The sequence below is a fragment of the Cyprinus carpio genome, chromosome B20 (assembly GCF_018340385.1).
Source record: "Cyprinus carpio isolate SPL01 chromosome B20, ASM1834038v1, whole genome shotgun sequence".
NCBI lineage: Eukaryota > Metazoa > Chordata > Actinopteri > Cypriniformes > Cyprinidae > Cyprinus > Cyprinus carpio.
The window spans coordinates 15,816,177-15,835,047 of NC_056616.1; the positions used below are offsets into that span (position 1 = coordinate 15,816,177).

At 37.0% G+C, this 18,871-nt stretch overlaps 1 protein-coding gene across 1 annotated transcript in view; it reads right to left on the reverse strand.

The window, feature by feature from the left end:
- LOC109108851 (BTB (POZ) domain containing 7) overlaps nt 1-18,871 on the reverse strand; it is a 55,761-nt gene that overhangs the window by 13,744 nt on the left and 23,146 nt on the right. The window contains exons 2-3 of the mRNA XM_042746389.1: nt 17,081-17,297; nt 14,042-15,166 (exon numbers count right to left, since the gene is read on the reverse strand). Of these exons, the coding sequence (XP_042602323.1) occupies nt 14,042-15,166; nt 17,081-17,162 (1,207 nt within the window). The 5' untranslated portion in view covers nt 17,163-17,297. The remainder of the gene's footprint in view (nt 1-14,041; nt 15,167-17,080; nt 17,298-18,871) is intronic.

Genomic DNA, 18,871 nt, shown 5'->3' on the forward strand with positions numbered 1-18,871 from the left:
AACGCAGCCTGCGTCAGAGCAGATGCTTCTCTCAAAACTCTGGAGACAGACATTACGTTGTCGAATGACACATTTTCTAAGTAAATAATCTGTTCTTCATGACTCATAAGGGTGACCTTGAAGATGTTAAGGATCTGAGGAAGTCAAATAAAGACAACAAGCATTCGTAGTTTCTCATGCCACAACCCCGTCCAGTCCAAAACCGCAACTTGGACATTCTGTCTGCAAATATAAGGTCAGAGTAACTGGGAGTGTTTTTAAAAAGCATTTCAAAATTTGTCACAATTGTGCTGTTTTAATGAATATAAGCCATGACTACCTGCAGCCAAATCATAACCATACTGATATTCATCACAAGTGTGATATTGCTTAAATAGCCTTCTATACTGCCTGCAAAGTGCTATGGTGTACTGTTTAAGTCTGAGATCTAATGACAATGTCTTTCCTTTTATGATGGGCACCGTACAGCCTGAGGATGACTGCTCACATGTCTCCAGCCTGGAGCACACGGAAGATTAAGAGTAGCACTGCATCTGTTTCACTGCATGAGTAGAAGCCATTTAGCATGCAGAAGCAAAGCAGAGCAGTATTCCCTAGTTAATTATAATCTCTAGTCGCAGAGCCATAAACTTGTCATTTTCCCAAAAAAAAAAAAAAAAAAAAAAAAGTATCATTTTAGCCTCTAGGGAGTTTGTCACCCAGCATCCAAAAATCTCATCATTCTTTATTGACTTTGTAATCAATGTGTAGATTGTTCACGTTGGGGATGAATGCAGAGCTACAAATCAATGTGAGTTAATGAAACTTAATGATTAGGTGCGAGTTGAATTCAAACCATAAGAATGATTGCAGAACTTACACCAAGGAGTTAATAATTACTCAAAAAGGAGACGAGTGTCCTAACATGAGACCAGAAACAAAAGTCTGCAAAACAAAAGCAACACATGGCAGGAAGACTTTGCACAAACAACTTGCAGTGTTTTCCACTCAAAAGCACTTGAATGACAAGTGCAGAAGATTTGATGGTAATGAGTCGGGTGTAGACATGTGCCGGTATTCGGTAATGCGAAATATCATGATAATGAATATTCACAATATTGTTATCATGGGCACTTCAAAATACCAAGAATAATTATTACAAATTATTCCGAATTTTGAATGCATTTAAAGAATACTTATCCCATTAACTGGTCACAATGCACAACACCACTGTATGCTGTGTGCGCTCTGATGTAAACAAGCATGGATGAGAAGCGCATGGTGGAGAGCGAGAGACGCTCTGAATAAAAACATATCCACTCTCTGACAGCAGATGGCGCTAAACTGCAGAAATGCAGCCGTTACCCCGGAAACCCCATAAACAAAGCTGCTGCACTACTTTGTTTCTGAAACAAATTATTTAAACAGCCACACAGATTTGTGTATTCGCTATGGTGTTCATCACAGTGCCAAATACCGCTGGTCACGTGGAGCTTATCGTCTCCGTAATCGGCGAAACAGATTTTTAAATGGGCGCTGTCTTTATAAATAAACCGCAGATTTGAGTTTTAAACAATTACATTCTAACCTGAAATACTTTTAAAACTACATTTCATGACACAATAACAGTAATATTTTGAAAATGATCAGAATAAATGGTGGTTGAAATCACAATGCTGCGTGAACTCAACCAATCATCATGTTAAGCGCCCAAGTCCCGCCCCTGAAAGTTCCAGACCTTTGAAAAAGTACAACCTCACAAGCAGGGACTTTCTGAGGGGCATTTTTCTACCCGGAACTTTATTTAGAACCTGGTTCCTGCGGTGGAAACACACCTAGTACCAGCCCAAAGCTTAAGGCTAACTAATGAGGTCTTATTGTAAAGTGATACCTATTGGTCTTTATAATTAATTTGCACTGTAATCTGTGTAAAATTTTTAACTGTATACTTTTTTTGTCTATTACTTTATTGTAGTGTTGTCAAAAGACCCGGTACTTTGGTACCAAGTAGGTACAAAAAAAACGAAAATGTTACGCTACCAGTTTTTTATGTAAGTACTGGTGGTAACGAGTACCCGGTGCGCTATACGAAAGTTGCGCAGATGCGCTCTCTTCATAAAAGCACTGAGATGAGGCGACCTCAAAAGGAGGAAATACACCAAACTAACAAAACACTTTAAAGACAGACACCCAGATTAAATTAAAGAGTTCAAGCAGGTAAGTTTCACAGTGTTTCCCATACATTGGGAAATATCAAAACTGACCGCAAAACAAAAGGTGTTGAATAAACATGAGCACTGCACGTGTCAAAGTCTAAACCCGGTGCGGGTGTTTTTATATCACTGTATTTCTGAAGAAAACCGACTGTCTTCAGAAAATTATGGATGTCATTTTCATTCAATCTTGCCTGTAATGCCTGAGCAGTGTTTGTGAGCGCAGTCTCAGCGCTTATTTGATTACAGCCGTTACCGGGGAAACCTCTCTCTCGCAGCTCTACAAGCACCTCCTGCTGGCAGAGAATGAATTTGCATATGCCGCTGTGTGAAACATCGCTTCTGTTATGAATACTGTGAAATATTTTAATTTGAATGTAGGATTGCAATGAACGCTGTTATTAGAGTAGTTAATCGTTAGCATAACCACGGCTAACGCTAATATAATGAGCATTAAAATAAATTTTTCTTTTTTACTATTTAATGCTCCTATAATTTGTAGAGAATGTACAAATTAACATTGTTTGTGTCATATCAGTCAGAACAGAATTCCGGGCTTTTTTTTTTATTTATTTTTTTTAGCTAACTTAGTTGTTATTCTTGGCTTTAAAATTCAAAATCCCTTTAACATTAAATATGTACACAGTTTGGATTAAATGAAAGTATATTAAAATTTTTTAATTAGCATGTTTTTGTGTTTTGCTTTGGTACTGAAATTGGTACCGAGAACCGTGGATTTTTACTGGTATTGGTAGTAAATTTTCATTATAATAAAATACATATCTATTATGCAATGCTAATCGACAGCCTTTATCACTGCTTAGAATACTATGAAATATGTTCCTTATTCTGTGTAAGAAGCCACATCATCTCACAGAAGGATTTATTTCAAACACTCGACTGACGTTATGAAGTGAGTTTGAAGTAAATATGTGTTATTAAATGTGGCATTTTCATGTGCTTTCAGATGGAGCAGCATTTACTACACAGAGACATAGTTCACTGAGAAGCTACGTAAACAGCTGTCATTATCGCAAATGATATCTTCGATTTCATAATCGTACAATTAGATCATCTGCAATTTTTTTGCATAGCTTGTCAGAGAATTACGGCTTTGTGTTGTAAATGTTGCTCTATCTGAAAGCAGGGGATGAGATTTACTTCTAATCACAGAACTGGCTTTACTGACAAGTTGTGCATGACAATCACATTTGAATTATCGTGCAGCCCTAATTTCAATATCGTCATAATACCGTATACCATGATAAAAGCATTAGCAATTAATCGTAACATGAAAATTTGATACCGACATATCCCTAGTGCCGAGCAAATGCCGCAGATTTCATCAGTACTTCAATGTTCGTTTTGTGGACTCTGTATCTCCTTACCATATCTATAAACATGGGAAATGCAAATAAACAGTGTTTAAACAACATCTTAATGTTTGTGCTTCACATTGGGAATAAAAACATCTATTCAAATTAACAAGACAAAATCTGCATTTACAGTAGGCTGCTTAAATTTAAATGGACTTTAATAAGGGTTTATTAAGAAATGTGAGAACTCCTACAGGGTGGGCTCTGCTCTACACAAAAAAAAAAAAAAAAAAAAAAAAAAAAAAAAAAAAAAAAAAAAAGAAAAAAAATGTTGGTGGGAGTGGACATCTGCATTTGTGTGCTCTGATTGGTCACTTCTTGTTGCTGATCACTTGTCCGAAAGCACAGATGTACTCCTCAGCAGTTAGTGTGGCCTCCTTATTAGTGATTTGATTTTATTCCCACATTTGCTGTGTTCCAAAACCTAGAGGGTTCCCTATGGAGGCAGCATTTGAGACATCCCAGTCATACTCCTGACGCAAAGATTAATTATGCTATACTTTTTAATACCTAAAGCAATCAATAAAAAGGGTATAATAAAACATTAATTATTGTTAGAATCCAGCTGTATGTAGGCCTATCTCACAAACAAAAGCTCCACATCACAGTTCCTTAATGAGGTGAGGAGTCCTCTTAAGTCAATGTATCAATGAGTAAAACCCATGAAGAGCTGTTGAGGGAAAACGTAACAGGAAATTTTTATGAGTGAAAAAAAGTCACAGCCTGCATGGTGAGAAAGGAGGAGGATGAGGATGCATGAGGAAGGCTGGCTGATTCCAGCAATGTGGAACTGCTAACGAATGAGTCATTTAAAACTCATTTCACTCGAAAACTCATAAAAAACTAATTTAAAACTAAACCACAAGCAAGGCAACGTTTTATAACAGATTCAGCATCCATTTATGCTTCCTCTGAAGAAACGCATTTTGTCAAGGACTCAAAGCTAACAACAAGGCCATGTGATGTGAAATACCTAACGGTAGTCTTGAGCTCATTTTACAGTCGAGTACACCTGATATTGGAGGAACACAGCAATACAGAAAGAGAGCGGATACAGTGAAGGACTAATCATTAGGGTATCTATTGGCCTTGAACAAGTGCAGTACCCCAATCATCAAGCCAGAGCCCCGGAGCTTGATGTAAGGGGTAGACAGACTAATAGACAGAGAGGAAGAGGAAAAGAGATAGAGCGAGCCAGTCAGAGAGAAAAACGGTGACATGCTGCGAGAAAAGAAAATGGGAGAAGGAGTAAAGATTAGGAGGGTAATGTCAAAAAGGACAGAGATAGTGGAAAATTAGCCTGGTCTGTATGACTGAATGTGAAAGATGGAAATTGCTGAAAGATACAGAGATGAAAATGAGAAGCGGATAGTGAAGGAGCCCCAGAGAGGTGTTGGGTTAAAATTCTCCATGACCTTTCAGACAAGCTGTAACAGACAGAATCATTACAGAGCTGACAGTCTCTCATAGGCTTAATGGAAACACCACCAGCAATCTGTGTTAATACTAATCAGAATGGCACCTTGGGGCCAGGAAGGGTTTCCGTATCGAGTTTGAAACACACTCTAAAGGACGTCTGACTCAACCTCTTGCACAAGCATCAAAGCGTCGTTGTTTCAAAAGGACTCTCTCTCCAAAGATATCAATATTAGACCTGTTCTCTCTAGAAACACAGGTGATGAGGTGACAGTGTTGGGTACCCACAAGACTGTTGTTACTTCCTGCCTTTAAATTCAGTACAAAATGTGAAGTCTTTTAAAATTATATTAAATCAGGAATAAGATAAAAGAAGAATGTTAGGGATACACAATATATCAGTAGCATTTTGATATTAGTGATTTAATTTATTTGTGCCAGCTGATATTACGTTTTTAACTTCACATGCTCATTTGCCTTATTTTTACATTTAAATTAAATAAATCTTGAAAAATATCAATAATCTAATAATACTGTTAGATGTAATTTTTAGCAAATCTCAAAACAATTTTGATATTATACATTATAATGTTGTACTACCTAAATTAACAACATTATTGATTTTTATGTTCAGTGTTTTTTTATGTATTTAGACAAAAGTATAGAATTTTAATAATCGACCACATAACAGTTAATTGCTATAAAAAATGAGCTTATAGGTATGTAGAATATCAAGTTTAATATCAGTGCATCCCAAGAAATGAAGTATTTACAAATGTAACAAATAAATAAATAAAAAACAGATAGATAGATAGATAGATAGATAGACAGACAGACAGACAGAGACAGACAGACAGACAGACACAGACAGACAGACTTAAACCATTCGACTTAATGAACAGTGACACAAAACTGCAAGTGGAACAAAGAATGGAAAATACAAATTAACACATACTGGAACACACAAAAGGTTTTCAGTTTGTGAATAATTTCTCTCTATATCCCCAGATGTCTCTTTCTCAAATGAGAATCAATGAATTTTTTAAAGGTGCTGAGAACTGAAAGAAATGTGCACAGCTCTCTGTAGCTTCCAGCCTCCAGGCCCATCGATGCAGCATTTATTTGCACTACAGAACAGACCTATGCTACACCACGCTGTCAGTTAATGTTATCGTCACCGGTGCAGTGTCACGCTCAGCCCTGTGTCAGTTCATTCACAGCACGAATCCTCACCAGAACTGTCTCCTTCAACTCCAAGTCAGTCTATTTCCATCACACTGTTTGAAAACGGTCTCACGTGCCTAAGCCGGATATCTGGACCACCACTTTGCATCATCTCATCTACCCTCTCATCTACTGATTAGATGTTAAGTTTTTCCCCTGAGGCCCACTTTTAAAGTTAGCCAGATTTCCTGCACCAAAAGCCATCATTTAGTTTTACAGGAGCAATTACTATCCTCTCTCTGACCCTTAGAATTAAACAGGCTATTTAATTTGCTAATGCACTTTAAGATTCTATATGTAAATTATCACAGTAATGATTATGACAGGTTAGCCAATGCCATTCATTAAGTTGGGCCAAGTGCCAAGTTACTGAATAACTCTTAAGGTAAATGTGACCTAATATGTTCATTTGCACATGCTTCTGACAACATAACCATGCTGAATCTGAGCAACTGAGCTCTTTTTGCAACTCACTGTCCTTAACGGTCTGGCTGAACTAGGAAGGAAGCTTTGTGTTGTGAATATTGCATTAAAAGGAATCGTTTTACTTAAACAATTCTGACATAATTTATTCACCCTGAAGTGTTTAAATGCAGAGCATCATATAACACAAACAACTAGGGATGCACGATATATCAGCCACCATATCGATATTGGCCGATATATGTTAATTTTTCTGTTATCGTTATCGAACCGTTAAGAGAATTTGGCCGATATCTTAGAGCCGATAAATAATGCATTATTTCCTGCAGAGACACTTCAGGTGCACACTGTTCACCATGATGGGTTTTAATTGCTTGAAATATCATTGGAAACACTTCGAAAATGAAAATACAAAGAACTGCAAAATGTGCAGGGCAAGACTGCCATATTATAATGAGATTATTAGCTACTGTAAAATAATGTAACAGAATCTTTGTTCGCCAGTGTTTTAGCACATTGTTAAGGGAAGAGCGCATCCACAACGGATCCACACGACTAGCACAGTGCATTTACAGTTTTTTGTGCAATTGAAAATATTAATACACAATTTACACAATGCATATAAATCAGATTTTTCTCATATAGAATGTGTTTGGTTAATCCATAGCCTATAGAGGGTTAATATAGCGCTTCAGTTTGCTGGTGATCATCTTTAGCTCAGCGCATGCAGCTCAAACAGCAGCTTACAACATTAATAATTATGATTGAGATTGTCATATATATAACATTATAATGAGAACACTATTATAATAAAACGTGAATTTGTTTGGTTTGGTTTCAGTGTTTCAGCGCATTGTTGTGGGAAGAGCCGCGCATCCACAACAGAAGTTAAACATTCTGATTAGCATGTAACTTAATTCGAGTTCACGTGTCTTTTTGTATGTATATAAGTTGTAAAATTATATTTATGTTGTTTAAATATCTGAATATATGATGCGTTTTCCTGTGTTAAATAAGATGGCAGCACTTCAGTTTACCGGTGTTCATTCAGCTCTTCAGCTTCAGCACATGCAGTTTGTGCACAACAGCAATGCACAACATTAACAACTATAACTGGGAATGTCATAAACATAATATTATAAAGAGAATATTACCATAATAAAAAAAAAAGTTGTGAATTATTTGAGTTTCTTTTCTGTGTTACAGCACGTTCAGAGCGTGTCCACGACACATATGACTATTCGGTGTTGTAGTGTGGGTGTTTTGCAATATTGGAAATATTATACTTCTGTTTTAAACCAAAAAGGCGAGCCAGTGGATATCATACAAGCAACGTGCAAACTTTGTGCAAGTCAAACTTATGCCGGTGAACATCTTACACAATGATAGTGAAAGTAAAAACTGACGGCACTTTCGGCATCTGACGACGCATTAACAGCACGTATTCAGAGACGACGAGAGACGAATCTCCTAATATGTGGTATATCTAACCGTTTTAATTTATTTCTTTAATGTTTCTCTTGTGGCCCGAACATAGTGAAAACAATGAGAAGAAACATTATTCATGTTGAACAGGTTGTTTTTGAAAGTTGGTGCATAAAATTGATAAAGTGTTACTGAAGTGTAACAATTTAATTTAGGCTATAGGCCTATAATTCATTGTAGGCTATAATAAATCTGTTTTAAAAGACATTTTTAAAACCTTTTCATTGAAAACATTTTCATTGCCCAATTTTTTATTTTCCTCACAGGCTGTGAGTCACAGCGTGTGGGTTACGCGGTGATGCGCTATGAAATTGTTGCGAAGCAAATTAATTGTAATATTAATTTAACAATAAAAGTAACCTAATAGTAATAATAATAGCCAGAAATAACAGGTCTACATTAACTGTAAATGCCAAATACTCTTAATAATGACAATATTTAATGATTTTGACAATATCTCTGGCTATAGTCCTTACATGCTGGACCTCTTTCAACACACTCCATCGTCTTATATTTTTTTTTACACGTAAGTAATGTTGTCCAGTAACTTGTTTTCATTATTTAAGCATTATTTTATTTATTTGTAAGGCTGCTTTATGTTTGATTTATGTTAAAGTGTTTAATGCCTTTTAATGATGAGACTTATTTGGTAATCAAAAATTATGTAAAAATGTGGATTAAGATTTATCGGCCAACATATCGGTTATCGGCTTTCATATTTAAAGAATTATCGGTATCTGCCAAAATTTTCATATCGGTGCATCCCTACAAACAACTGCCATAAAATCACAATAAAAGTAGTTGAGATGACAATTCAAAAGTTTATGGTCAGTATGATTTTTTTTATTTAGGAAATTAATACTTTTACTCAGCAAAAATGTTTATTGAGCACCAAAATCAGCATATTAGAAAAATTTCTTTGCAACACTTTCATTTTAGTACTCGCCAATAGCAATACCTGTATTTTTATTAATTTAAGGTAATATTTTCAGGAACTGTCAATTCCACTGTTAATAACATCAATCACAGGTATAATTAAACTATAGCTGATGATCACTATGGTATCATAAAACAAAATACATTATTTACTTTTTTCTACAAATGAATTGGCTAAGAGATGCAACAGATAATCATATGAGTTGGCCTAATTAGTTTAACAAATACAGATAACCAAGTCAACAATGCACTGGGAAGACCTTGTTATTTTCACTGCTGTTATCTGTTGACAGTTTCTCTTGACGTCAATTTCCTGTCACAGCACAAACACAGAGCGATAAGAAGGGTTTTTTGCATGACTTCCTTAAAAATTGGGTTCTACGACACTAAGTTATTAGGTTATTATGATTTGGTTTTGTCATTGCTGGGATAAATCTGTAATTTTGTTGTAATGAAAAGGATTGTGCTTCCTTTTATTTGACTGGCACATACACAGTCTGGGCAAACATACGGCAGTCGTGCACACATCAGAAGCTAATTCAAGCAAGCATACGGCAAGCTCTCTCCTTATGCATCCTCATTCTCAAAGGAAAGTCTGTCTGTCGTTTCTCTCAGAAAGTGTCTATTTTTTCCAACTTTCAAACAGGCAAATAAAATTTACCGCAATTAAACCAAACTTGTGAGAAAGGACATTCATGGAAACTCGTACATTCTAGTTTCCTTCATACACAACAGTTATTGGTGTCTGTGTATCCCAACTATACATCATCTTTAAGTTCACAGCTTAGGTTTAACAAAGAGGTTAACAAGATCCACAGCTGCAGGAGCTGATTTCCTGCAGTTAGTGTGAACAAGAGTAATTTTCCTCTATGGAACAGAGTCGGTTCCAGACCAATGGGTGGCTTTTTATCAATGTGAGTCCGCCTGGTCAGCACATTAATTATCTTTGCCATGTACCAACCAATGGCCGGCTGCTGACTGGGTGTTAAATGACTGCTGTGCCTCCATTTCCTAAAGGTCATTGACATGTTTGTCTCCCACTGGAGTCTATCAACACACATGTACTGAAGTGACCTCAATGATTGCCTGGGTTAAGTGCTGAGTACTCCACCTAGGGCTTTCTTTGACTGACAGAGTGCCTGACTAGCCCTAACAAAACAAACAAGCAAATACAATGATGTCAATAATGTGGACTTGTGTGTTGAAAATCTCATGCAACACATTGTAACTACATTGTACCATACAAAAACAGCTGTTAAAAAACTACCAGGAGGAGCAACTGACAAGGTTTCTGACAACAGTAAGTTAAGTTTGTCAAAAATAAAGTCAAAGCAAATCAAAGTTGTAATTAATTGCCAAATGTTTCATATCGGTGAGAAAAAACAAGGGTTGACGTAGCAAGTGGCACAGCATGTTCTGGAAGAAAACAAGTCCTCCTGAGCTCATCCTCGGGCTATGCTGACAGGACTGAATCAGATCCCTATCTGTTACAAACCACAGCTGGCCAATGGATCATAAGGATCAGCTGACATTGACGCTGCAGACCTGTGCTGTATAGCGCAGGGTTTGATACTTTCATTCAGATGCAGGGTTTTTCCTGCATAGAGAACTATGAGGCGGCCGCCTCCGACAAATTTTGTGCTGCCTCTGGTTGTCGACAAAACTCAGTACAAGCATCACTGAATTAATTCTATTAGTGCTTTTAGTTCATATTTGGAAAAATACAGATATTTTAAACAAGTTTACTTTATATTTCTTTGCACAGAATCATCATTTGTATTAATTTTCCACTGATTTATGCGATCTGATGAGCATTAACTCATATTACTCATAATAGTTGAGTAAAACTAGTGTCATATGATTTACACACAGAAGGTATTCACGGCAACCCATCAAAATAAAAGTCTGGTTTACCTTGAATAGATTGCAGCAGAAATATATGACTTTTGTTCAGCAGAATGTACATACTACTAATACTAAAATTATTAAAACAATTTTTTAAGGAATGATCACACAACATTTGCTTCCATGTTTTAATTTTAATAGTGAATCCAATTTGTTTGCCCCAAAAAAGTTTAATGTTCAATAATTTAAAGATAAATTCATTTGATAACCAGATACACAACACTGAATTTCTGAGGAAAAATACAAAATTTAATAAGACAATTTTAAGAATAATTGTGTATAAATTAAGCTGTTGTCGTGCATTCAAATAATTAGACATGCTACAACACAGAATTTTGTATCAATAAAACATATGGTGAAAGAAAAGAAAATATTTCATTGTGCCCTAAACATGTCATTTTTGTCAAACTTTTAATAAACTGATGTGATATTGTATAAGTTCCATGATTTTAATTAATTAGACATGCTTTCGATAATAAAATGTAATTTAACCATTAAAAAGGATTCAAAAAAAATTTAGAACAGAATTTGGGAAAAAATAAAACAGATTTCATAGGGCCCTATATTTAACACACAATTACAACAGTATATGGTTTGTATGTTATTTTAATGAGATTTGGGTTGTTTTCTTAACAATAAAGAAAGATTTCATGAGAAATACCAAGCTGGTAGGTTAGTATAAAACCTATAAATAAGTTATTACAAACACTCGATGCTGAATTGAAGTAGGATTTATATAAAAAAATGTACTCTTCATTTTATAAAAAGTCTTAATTTCATGCTAATGTTAGCTCTAATGCACCTGTTACCCTGCTGCGATTACATTTCATGATGTATCAGAAGAATTCACCTAAGGTTGTAAGAAAATATTTTGTTTTCTAGAAAGACACATTTAAGAGGATAAATGTATATTGGATCAATGCAATGTGGACCAGGAGACTAAGGAGAAGTGGATAAAGGTTTCATGAAATGTTTAACAACCTAATGTTACATGTTCACCTATACAAAAGGCCCCTTTTAGCAGGTATGTTTATTTAATTTCATGTTCAACAGGTTTGTTTTTGTAAATTGTAACTTTAGAATTGTCATTTTTTTCAATCATTTAATTATTATAGCACATAAATGATGTTGCGTGTAAAAAAAGTGTTTCAGCCAGTTAAAGAATGGGTACATCATGTGCACATGATCAGGATGGTACCACCTCCGCCTCATTTTGAGCCAGGAAAAAATCTGAGATGAAGTAATCAGAAGGGCGGGGTGGCACTCTGAAAAACATCTCTTGGCACAGCACAGCTGAAGCCCATCACTTTGTGCAGTAAATAGAGATAAAACGGCCAATTCACAATAGGGGCTGGTGATACAAAGCACATAGGCAAGGGGTGTACAAGCTAGTAAATGTGTAATGCGAAAAAAAAAAAAAAAAAAAAAAAAAAAAAATTCCAAGGCTGCAAACAAAAAGACCTTTTTGAGAACTGATATACCGGCAGGTTTTGGCAAGGCTGCAGAGATAAATTAGATGTAAATTACTGTGAGGAACTACTTTAGATACCACTCAAATATGTTATTTCTTCCTCCAGTGAGTAGGGCTAATTTTATATCGGCAGTAGAATTTGATGACGAAATAAAATTCAAGTAACACTGAATATCGCAATGATTTTAATGCCTTCTTATTTGATCATTAAGCTTTCCAAAGACCATGTAATTTGAGTAGATTCCTAATCTCTCCTCATTTTCCTTTACTTCAATTCACTCATAAATGTTCAAAAACTGTTCTGGAGTGGGACATTTCATTTATTAAGAATAAAATGCATTGTCATATTTATGCATATTAGTATCATATTGGTGCATACTACCATTCGAAGTTTTCGAGTTGGTAAGGCTACATTTATTCGATCAAAAACATATTCGTGGTAATAAATAACCACAAAATAAACTGATACATCTTAACAGGGCTCTGCAATGATAGAAATTTAAACGAACAATGTATTTTAAATGGAAACCAAATATTGATAAAAAAAGTGAATAACATTGCTGATCTCAAAGGTCTGAACAGGAGTGTAGATATTTTACATTTAAATTGATTAATTAAGCAGACGCTTTTATTCCAAAGCAACTTACAAATGCTTTTAAATAATGTAACATTCATACATACATATATCTGTACCTAGCAGGTAACATTATGATATTTTAGCCTCTAACTTTATTGATAATTTATCACTAGTACATTCAGTGTTATGTTTGAGCATTGATAAAAAAAATTGTTTGATGATATTCTTTAAAATATTGTGGTTCATCTACTGAAAAATTATGTACGTAGTAAAAATCTGGCATAAAGCATTGAATGTACATGTAAATGGCTGTATAAACCTTTTAAATGATGTAATAGAGAAACCTATATCAATTATCATTAAAAGGCATAAAAATATCAAGATATGCTTTAGCTGTATCACACAACCAAACCAACAAGTAATAATACCTTCTTAAAAGAAAGAAAAGCAAAAGAACTGGCTCAATCAACAGCCATTTTTAGAAACTACAGACTCAGGACATTAAATACAAATCAATAGCTGTACCCTGCAGCATACATCAACAGTAGAAAAAAGACATTTGAATCCAGAACACAAACTACAACTTGAGAGAGGTGACCTATTCTTCTACCTCCTGCCATAAATACACAAAGGAAAGTTAACAGTGTTTAATGTAGAGCTGCTTCAGAGAAAGTCGACCCTGAAGCAGATTCATGTCACTTTGGTCATTAAGTACACACTTAAGTACACAACAACAGGGCCAATTCTGCAACCCTTAGAAACTTCCTAAATATAATGAATACAGGCAGGAAATGGATGAGGGTATTAAGAGAATTGCAGAGGTTGCAGTGCTTTGTTGTTGGGCACATATGGGAATCTTTCACAAACAGCACTCCCAACATGATGCGATTAAACTACAGCAACCCCACCCTGTTCCTCTGGTCTTCCCTTGACAGCCTGTAAATTAATCAGGCAGTAAACAAAGCTGGGGGAGCAATGGAAGGGGAGCGTAAGACAACAACTAGAAAAAATGGATAAAAGAGATGCCAAGACTTACCCTGAGCCAGCATGCTGAACTCCAAGAAGAGGGCGATGTGGTAGAGCTCCATGGCCTCTTCGGCCCGAGTCATGCACCCTTTTCCAGCCACCAGCGCCTGAACTTCACCCAGACTGCCTTCAGAAGGGCTCCCACGCAGCACCAGCGAAAGGTCCACCGCATCGGTGTACATGCAGTGCAAGACCACACGGGCGTATTTCTTGGGAATGATGGATTCATCGAGGATAATACGGGTAGGGGTGTGCAGAGTTCGCTCTGTGATCTCCTCACCCGAGCGGATGCGTCGTTGCAGCAGGTTGCGGAAGAAGGGTGAGCGCGCAGAGAGCACGGCCTTGTGGGCCCTTAGCTCCTCATCAGGTGAACTATGGTTCACTCCTGCATTTCCAACTCCCGCGCCACTAGGAGTAGGTCCACCTGCTCCAAAAGCCTCCACCAGCTCAGAGTCTGAGGAGAAGCTCAGCAGCGAGTCAAAATACGGCATGTGCTCACTGAGGTTTCGCATGTCGGCTTCTAAGGAGTTGGGCGTACCGAACTCCTCGCTCAATCTGACAAGCACATCCACATTTTGCAACCTCGCGTCCTCCGAGCCCAGCTCACCCGTATAGAGGTAATGCAGCAATGAGGAGAACATGGGCGTATCCATGCCTGCCGTCCCAACGTCTAACAACACCTCGGCCCCATAAACTGGTGATGACGAAAGCAGGGTCTTGAAGAACGGGCAGCGGGCGGCCAGAATGGCACGGTGTGCTGGGAAGCAGGAATCCTGGAAGATCAGGTCCACATCAGTGCAGTACTTGTGCTGATAAAGGGTGGCTAAATCACGCTGCAGGGTGCGAGCCTCAGGCCGGGCCAGGCCCGCCTGCAGACTGAGCTCTTTGAGTGCTGCCGTGCCCTCATACTCCTCCACCAGGGCATTGACGTCGCGCACGTCCCAACCCGAGAGGAGCTCACGCATCTGTCGTGCATGATCGGCAGACCGACTAGATTTGCGTCGCTTAATGAATCTCCTCTTGAGCGTGGCCAAACCAGAGCTCTTTTTCTTCTTGTCCTGAGGTTTTTCAGGGCCATGTTCTAGGCTGTAGAGCTTGGACTCGCCGCCATAACCCTGTGGTGCATAGGAGGTGCCTGGTGACAGAATAGAAACACACCGTGTAAGAATCTGGAGACCTTCAAAGTTGTCAGCAGGAAAATATGCATTGTGAGGTCTACTGACGTTATAATTAAAGTTTATTCCAAATATTTGCAACACCACAGGGCTTTGTGTTTTGCAAGTGCTTCAGAACAATTCTGAAATACACTTTACTTTTAATGACATTGGACTGATGGAGTAAATTGAATGCAACGTGAGTACAAATATTACACTATTTTAAATTTGTTTCTCTATAATTGTGTCTCTATAACAGCAGTCAAAAAATAATAAATTCATTGAATGGACAAATTTAAAGGCATAGTTCACCTAAAAATGAAAATTGTTTACTCAACCTCATGTTGTTCCAAACCAGTAAGACCTTTCTTTCATAGTTGGAACACAGATATTTTTGATGAAATCCGAGAGCTTTCTGACCCTGCATAGACAGCAATGAAACTGAAATGTTTGCAATTATCATGGTACTCTTGATAATGGCAGAAGAAGGTAACTTGAGGAGAAGAATTGTTGAATACAGTTTTCTTTGTGCACAAAAAGTATTCTTGTAGCTTCGTAAAATTACGGTTGAACCACTGATGGACAATTTTACCAATGTCCTTGCTATGTTTTTGGGCCTGGGAACGTATCAGTTGCATTTCTGCCTATGCAGGGTCAAAAAGCTCTCGGATTTCATCAAAAATATCTTAATCTGTGTTCTGAAAATGTACAAAGGTCTTATGGGTTTGGAACGACATGAGGGTGAGTAATTAATGACAGAATTTTTGGGTGAACTAACCCTTTCAGTGATGCATGTGGACAAGACTTTACTTAATAATCTACAGAAATTAAAATATGACATCAAAATATGTAATTCCCTATTTTTTATATTAATATATTCTGATCATTCCTTGAAGGAGTACTGCAAATAAACATTGAAATTTCAAAGCGTAAAGTATGCATCCCCAAACCATTTATTGTGCACTAAACTGAACTAAACCTGAGTTACTGAAATTACATCTTTTCACATAAATTAGGCATAAAAAAGATGAGACTATGAGAAATAAAGAATTCATGCTCTGGTGAAATTTAAGTGATATTATGGAATGAGACGTTTTTAAATTATTGGAGTGACAATGCTTAAAATAATAATGATGTAGCATTGCATAAACAATTCCAACTTCAAAAAAGAAAGTATGTATTCCCAAACCACTTAATGTGTACTTTTAACTTCCCCCCCCCCTCTAAATCTCAAATTTTTCACCTGCCAAAAAAGGAAACTATGAAGTCATCTAATGTCCTCCCCAGCATGGCTAATATCTCCCTGACGACACTTTATGTCTCAACCCAATGTTCCATTTCTCATTGTAGGCCCACTGTCATGCATGGCTTAGCATTCTGAAAGCACCATTACTTTACTGATCTCAAAGACAGCAAAGACATGAAAATATTCACATCAGAATATGCTGTTAAAGCCAGACTCTGTGGGATACTGAAAGAAAAAAAAAAATTACGAAGCAACTGCTGACAGTTGTGATACAATTTCCAAGCCTTTAAATAAATGAATACAGACAAGATGTTACAGTGAACGAATATGAAGACTGTCCCAGCTGGTGAAGTCAATAATTTAATGAGATTCTATTTCTCTGTGCTGTTGAACTGCCTTTGAACATGAAGATTGTTCTTTGTTTTTGTTTTTTTTTTAACAATAAACAATGTAGAATTATATTATATTCTAGTCAAAGATAAACTTCTGTCTTTGAGAGAGATTTCCTTTTCTTGTAATAGAAAAAATTTTGGGGTATGATATATGTCATTTTTTTTCTATTTCTAACCTTTATATTGTTATCGATCACAATAGTTGCTAAACTAGGAATAACAAATGTCTCTATGATAGCACTGAAATGTGAGTTTACCTATGAAGGTCTGCTGGGTCTGTGGGTTACCCCCGAATCGAGGGGAGCATGAGTGAGAGTAGCTGGAGGCATTCACACCCATCCTCTCCCCCCTTCTTCCTCCTCTTAGTCACCCTGCTGGATCATTCCGTCTGAGCGTCGACGCACTGAGTAGCTCACGGCTCTGCTCAATCAGACCTATATGAATGTGGCGACACTGCAGCGCTGTCCGTCATTCCTGGGAAAGAGAGAGAGGTGGGGGTAGAGAATACATTAAACGTCAACAAGACAGTCATGGGATCTGGACAAACAAAATAATAATATAAAAACAATATTATATAATATACAATATAAAAATACTATCTCAACATTATAATTTATATATTATATAACACAATTAGCATTTTTATTATTCCAACATTTATAATATAATTATTAATACTATAATTATCAGGGCTCCAAACTGCGACTAAAACAATCGCATTTGCGACCATAAATATTAATTTGCGAGTGCCGTTTTTGCTGAGGTCGCCACTGGCGACTACCCGCCGAAAGCTCCTCAGGATTTAACCGCTAAAAAAAGTTTTCTCAGGCGGATGATTTGCTTCATTCTAGCAGCGCCCCATCTGTGATAAAATGAACTCGGGCCGAAGGTTAATACACACAACTACACCGAGTGTGGACCTGCCACGTGTACAACAGCTTTCAGCCGAGATCGGCCCATAGAGAAAAAAATCCGTCTGTCAGCCAGAAGTGTTTTGTAGAGTCGGCGCGGCTCTGTTCCATTATCTTCTCACCGATGCCGAGACTGAACCGACAGAGACGCGTTTCAGCCAGAATTAGCCCAAGTGTTATTGCTATCTGGGTATATATTTACATGTTACAACTTAAAAATTTGAATGTAATGCCTTTTATCCTAATTGTTTTGCAATCAAATCTTTTGTTATGTTCACGTATTAAACTGAGACGATGCGCATCAAAGTTTTAGTGGAAAAAAAGAGTTTCAGACAGTCCTCGTCTCTGCCGCACATCAGTGCTGACGCACACAGTCTGATAAACGCAGCTCCGCTGTGCAGCGAGAGAGAAATGACGGAGACGTAAGAAGTTAAAGTGCAGAACATACAGCGTCTATTTCGTGCACAACTTGAACAAACTAGAACAGGTAAAGCTGTCAGCTGTGTGGATATTGGCAATATCGTTAACCATTCTCGTTTATAATAATTACTAATATAGCTTCTTCTAAACAAGATCTTGGTCTGTGTTCTTTTAATGCGTGAACTTCATTATTTGAAGTGCAACTGCCGTGCATTAATCGCAAAAAGCTCTGTGCTTTGTAACTTTTTAATAAAAAAGTACCAGCTTTAAAATTATTCCGATTTCATAACGAAATTCAAACAATACAGTTTTGGCGCTCGTTAATGGGGCAGGCGCAATCGCTTTAGCGCCTCAGTTCAAGGGCAAGTGAACCCATTTAATCTTTCTCTTTACTAATATAGTACATAATGAACATGAATTAACATCAAAAGGTAGATTATTTTATAAGAGCGCCTACAGTACAACTTACTGAAATGTCTCATGTAGGAGGAGCCCAAGCTACACTCAGTGGCAAGTGATGCTTATGCTCCATGATACTGGTACAGACTCTGTGTAACGAACAATTCTTTCTGACTGTAGATTTCAAGCTAGAAAAGACATTTAGTTGCCACTTTAAGTGAACCTTAGTTCCCAGGTCATCTACAAGATGGATTAAAATGCTGATAAAGTCAAGAAAAGATGAGACATAAACACATGACAGTATGATTGAAATGTAAA